Raw genomic sequence first — 5,417 nt, 5'->3', positions numbered from 1 at the left:
GGCTCAAATAAAAGAAGATGAGGGTGGTTATAGAAAAAATCGGTGGGCGCCAATGAAGAAACACTGATCTAATTAGGGAGTTAATTAGATTGGTTTATGTTCCTTTCATAATGGTTAATCTTCTTAAGGATATTTGAGCTCCGACTTGGTAATCGATCCTGCAAAACAGAACACCGTTACTCGTTAAGAGGAGAATGTGGGGGTTTCCCTCTTAACCAGGCTCCGGCGTGAGAATAAGCGACTGCTTTGAGAGTAATTAAGTGCTAAGAGTGAGAGTAGAGGGAATAGAATGTTTAACCTGTGGAATGAGGTCTCTATTTATAGCCGGAGAGGTGTAAGGGGTTATGGGCTGATGGGCCTTGGGCCGGAAGCGGACAACAAAACGGATATGCTCTTTGTCTCACTGGCGTCGACCGCTTAGTGGCTTCTAGACGTTCGTCGGTGCTGGCGCACCTTGATTGGAGCCACGTGTCATTGTTGTCGGCCTTGTTGTCCTTCTGTCATCAGCAGACAAGTGGAGATCGTGGGACAGTTGTCTCCGTCCTCTGATTGGTGCCACGTAGGCGTCCTTGTGTACTTCTCGTCAGGCGATCGTGGCGCACGATTGACCAGAGCCTGCTAGACGCTCATTGGCTCCTTTTACTGCCACTTGTACCTTATGTACCACTGTAGGTAGCCGTGCGCTTCCCTACTGAGTGGCTCTTGTTGGACAGCAAACTAACCCGCGCGGGGTTAGCATGCTCATTTGTTCCATTGTTTTATGCTAAGTGCTGATATCTGAGCCTCTTGTGGGCCTTGCCTCGCGCGGGGCAAACTACAACGTGTGTAGGTCGCGTGTGGATATTATTAATAAGTTTTCTGAAATAAGGAGTATGGTCCCGCGCGCAACCTGGGTGGAGGTTTGCGCGACTTTTTGGGACCATACCCCTTCACCCCCCCACACACTCTCTGCTTCCCTCATTTCACCGCTTCGGCAATGAAACACCGATTGGGAATGAAACCGTGCGGCAACATTGGTTGGTGGTGGTGTACACCGATCGGCAAACCCTTTCACCGCTCGTTTGCTGCACCGACTCCCTTCACCCTAAGGCCGTGGGGTATGGTGGGGCGGGGGTTGGGGCTTGGGTTGGGCATTTGGTGACACGTGTACGCGGAGCCAGCCCACTGCCGGGTTACGTGTCCGCGGGGTATGGCGGGGCGTGGGTTGGGTGAACCGCGTGGTATAAATGGTTTAAAAAAAAAATACAAACAATTTATAAAAAATCACACAACATTTATAAAAAAACCTACAACTTCATTAAAATTTTAAAAATTACATAATCTTAAAAATTACATAATTTCTAAAAATTACAAAATAAAAAAACCTAGAGCGTTAAAAAAATTTCAAAAAGGTCGATCCTGTCGAACGCCTTGTTTTCCTTGCCTCGAAACTCTATGTTCGCCATCGCCACCCGGTCCTCGTGGCTTAACTCGCCACCGGGAACCGCATCGTAGTAAGCCTTGAAACGCTCGAGCTTGGGCCGTAACTCGCGCCATTTATGTTGGCACGCGTTGAGGTTGTGGTGGTCGTTACCGACGTTTTGTCGGTAGGCCGCAAATGCTTCCGCCCAATATTTTGTTTGGCCTGGTGGCCGCCCCTTCATAGCGTCGACGACGCTAGTTACGAATGCCATTTCTTCTTGACGGGTCCAGGATGCCATTTCTTCTTGGGTTCGTGGGATGGGGGGGACCAGCAGGGTAGCGGGTTACCGACAGTGGGTGTAGCCGGTGGGGTGTTTGGTTCGTGGGATGGGGGACCGGTGGGGTTGGGGTTGCAATCTATAGGGCCTTTGGGTGACCCGGGTGGCGGTTATAGAAGATGGGGGGATGGGGGGACCAATTTGAATTTGAAAATTCAAAATTTTAAACACCCGCCTGACGTGGCGGGTGAGCAAATCATAGTCCGCCAGCTAGCTTGGCCAAACCGCCCCACGCCCGGCTTGAAAGCCAAGCCCCAAGGAGTCACGCCACAACCCAAGCCCACCCGGGGTGATGACTTGGACGTTTTACCCCAACCCACACCAAAACTTCCACCCCATACCCCACGTCCTAAGTCCTAAGACACTTGAAAGTTGAAAATTACACATGACTGATGAATCTTTTAATATTACTTTTTGACTACCAAACACATTATTAAAACAATCAAACAAGAAACACACTTGTAGAAAATTAAACTATTAAATTTCTCGGTAGCATCGTTTTGGTCAACTCATCAGTCATCACACATTTTCTTTTGCCTCTACCTCATCGCCACTTTTACTATCCTTCTTTTCTTCTTCTTCATCAGGTAACTTTGCATCAATCTCTTGTTCCTTTTTACCATTTTCTTCTTTCTTTTTACTTGCTTCCTCCTCTTCAGCTTTGATCCTGGCATCTTCAATAGCTTTGAGTCTTGCTTCTTCTTTTGCTTCCTCCAAAGATTTGATCAAGTTTTTCAAGCAAACCTCAGCATTCTCTTCATCTGACTTTGGCATCAAATTTTCAGCAACATCTGCTGGAGTCATCTTCGTCTCCGCTAACATTCGGCTAATGGTTTCAAACAACTCGTGTGAGTCAAGATCCAAATAGTTCTTTGCAAGAACCTTAAACGTTTCGAAACAACAATACGACATCTCAATACGCTTATCCATCCGTCCTCTCCTAATGAGAGCTGGATCAAGCTTTTCAACATAATTAGTTGTGAATATGATCAACCTCTCACTTCCACAAGCCGACCATAACCCATCAATGAAGTTCAAAAGCCCGGATAAAGTCACTTCACTTCCCTTTTTCTTCTTGTCCTCTAATTCCTCTTCAACCTTTTTTTCAATTGGATCCTTTTTATCCCCTTTACTACTCTCTTCCTTCTTCTTCTCCTTTCTCTGCCCCGTAAGATCAAGCGAACAATCGATGTCCTCAATCACAATTATCGACTTACTTGATGTATCAATCAGCAGCTTCCTTAAATCCGTGTTATCTTTCACAGATGTTAACTCAAGATCATAGATATCATACTCGAGAAAGTTAGCAATGGCCGCAATCATACTAGACTTTCCGGTTCCTGGTGGACCATAAAGAAGATATCCTCGCTTCCATGACTTGCCCACCTTCTTGTAGTAGTCTTTTGACTTGCTAAACGTTATTAAATCGTTCAAAATCTCCTTCTTCTTCTTGGGATCCATTGCAAGCGTATCAAAGGTAGAAGGGTGCTCAAATATGATGTGACTCCACACAGTTTTCTTATAACCATGCCAATTTTCACTCTTGTTGTTGGTATACAGCTTGCGTTGCCTTTCTTTTATCGCAATCGCCTTTCCCTCATCTAGCACATGTTTCACGTAAGCCTTAGTGATGATATCGCGGTGTTCTCTTCTACAAATGAGCCTGTAGAACCGATTCTCTTCATCGCCGCGGTATGAGAAGAGAGCTTGTCGTTGGGGGATCTTTTTGCTCGATGTCCACCAAACTTGGATGCCGTTGAACTCGTCTGTGACTTCTTCATTCTCATCCATGCTTAGCACAACCGACTCGCAATCCTTAACCACCTTTGCTTTGAGCTTTTTAGCTCTATTTGATGAGTTGGTACTGAGGTACCGTTCAATTGCAACAAACGCTTCGCTTCTTTCGAACCAACTGTCTACTTGGTATTCATGAAAAGTGATTTCGACATAAGGGTATACATAACTAACAACTTTATCAACATACTTTCTAGCATTCCTTCGAAGCTCGTCGGGAAACAGTTGCCGGAATATAGCCCAAATGAACATAACTACGCCAATCAAAGACCCTAACTGAGTCATTTCCCCCATCATCATCATCTTGTTCTTCTTGCTCACAACTCACTCAATGTGTTTGTTAGAATGGTGTTGTAATTTGAGATAGATGAGCTGAGGGGGAAGTATTATTGCATACTTTATAGTACTAAGTCAACAGGCAAGTAGCATGCATCAAGTCTTTGTTTTTTGTAAGCTTGTGATATATGTTGTTGTCGTGTAGAAGATAATTTTTGACATATAAAATGGCAAAAGAGGCAGCCGACCATTTATGTGTCTATAAATTAAGATGAAAGGTTAATCTGACAGAAGCTTCCCATGAACAGACCCGTGAGTGAGACGTGATATCATGGGACTTGCATCATTCCGTATTGTCTTGTTTCCAAGCAAACCGTCTTTATTGAACTTATTAGAACATAATTACATCCAACAATTAAAATAAATAAGGGAATTTGCATGTAATAATCACATCTAAAACCTTATTGGCATTAATAATCTCACCTCAGAATATTCCCTCCACCAGTCCCACATTTCACCTATTTTTCCTACAATGGTCTCCCGTTAAAAAAACTTAACGGACTTAAGATTTTTTCCAAATTACAAACAGATTTTTTAGAGCTTTTGATCAGAACGATGATACGAGTCCATTGTTGTAAAACTTACTTCGAAATGGTGCTCCAAGTGACTTGATTTTGTTTAATTGGAAATTTAAACACCCGAATTGAAGCGCCATTTTCATCATTTGGAGCACCGTTTCGAGGCAAGTTTTACATCAATGGACTTGTATCGTCGTTCTAATCAAAAGCCCTAAAAAATCTGTTTGTAATTTGGAAAAAAGCTTAACTCCGTTAAGTTTTTTTAATGGGGGACCATTGTAGGAAAAATAGATGAAAGGTGGGACTGGTGGGGGGAATATTCTGAGGTGGGATTATTAATGGCCAATAAAGTCTAGCTGGGATTATTACATGCCAATTTCCCAAATAAATATTATTATTATTATTGTTATTAGACAAAATTGCAGAATCAACCTATGTTCTACCCAAACTGCACTTCATACCTTTCACTATGAAATCGGCAAAAACCAACCTTTATGTTCATGTTTTGCTACAGGTTCAACCTTTAACACAAACTCTGTTAATATTCTTGGTTAAGTCACCTCACATGCAAAGCATATGAAGGCCTTTTAGTCATTTTATTTATTTTTTTAATATTAGTTTTTTAAATAAACTACAAGTGGTAAGTATTCTATAAATAAAGGACCATATTGCAATTTCTTAAAAAAATACTGTTTGTACATCCCCTTCGTTTCCGATACCATCCGACATCACAACGACAATCAAAACCGTCCCAGTTTCATCCGATTCACCCAGGTTAATCGCTTGATCATCATTCCGCTAATATGATTTAGCCTTGCAGGTTCCGTTCTTCAGTTCCGATATTCAACTTCCGGTGACAAAACAAGAAGTCCGGCGAGTCCATTTTTGGTATGACTTCCATGCATTTATTCTGGTTCAACCCGCAAATAAATTCCGAGAACCTTTCCAATTATACTTTACGCGTAATCAAAACCTATAACTGATTTAATTGATCCTAATTAACTCCGACAATCTAGAAAAATCCGGCAAA

At 42.7% G+C, this 5,417-nt stretch overlaps 1 protein-coding gene across 1 annotated transcript; it reads right to left on the bottom strand.

Moving 5' to 3' along the window:
• Positions 1-2,111: 2,111 nt before the first annotated feature.
• LOC110930125 (AAA-ATPase ASD, mitochondrial) lies at positions 2,112-3,913 on the bottom strand. Its single transcript, XM_022173350.2, has one exon. The coding sequence runs from the start codon at positions 3,834-3,836 to the stop codon at positions 2,259-2,261; it is 1,578 nt and encodes a 525-aa protein (XP_022029042.1). The 5' UTR covers positions 3,837-3,913; the 3' UTR covers positions 2,112-2,258.
• Positions 3,914-5,417: the final 1,504 nt, after the last annotated feature.

The sequence above is a fragment of the Helianthus annuus genome, chromosome 3 (assembly GCF_002127325.2).
Source record: "Helianthus annuus cultivar XRQ/B chromosome 3, HanXRQr2.0-SUNRISE, whole genome shotgun sequence".
In the NCBI taxonomy this organism is placed as follows: Eukaryota; Viridiplantae; Streptophyta; class Magnoliopsida; order Asterales; family Asteraceae; genus Helianthus; species Helianthus annuus.
This window is presented reverse-complemented; position numbering and strand designations above follow the sequence as displayed.

What these genes read in the sequence shown, in the direction of transcription:
- LOC110930125 (XM_022173350.2), bottom strand. Translation starts at nt 3,836, where the DNA reads ATGATGATGATGGGGGAAATGACTCAGTTAGGGTCTTTGATTGGCGTA.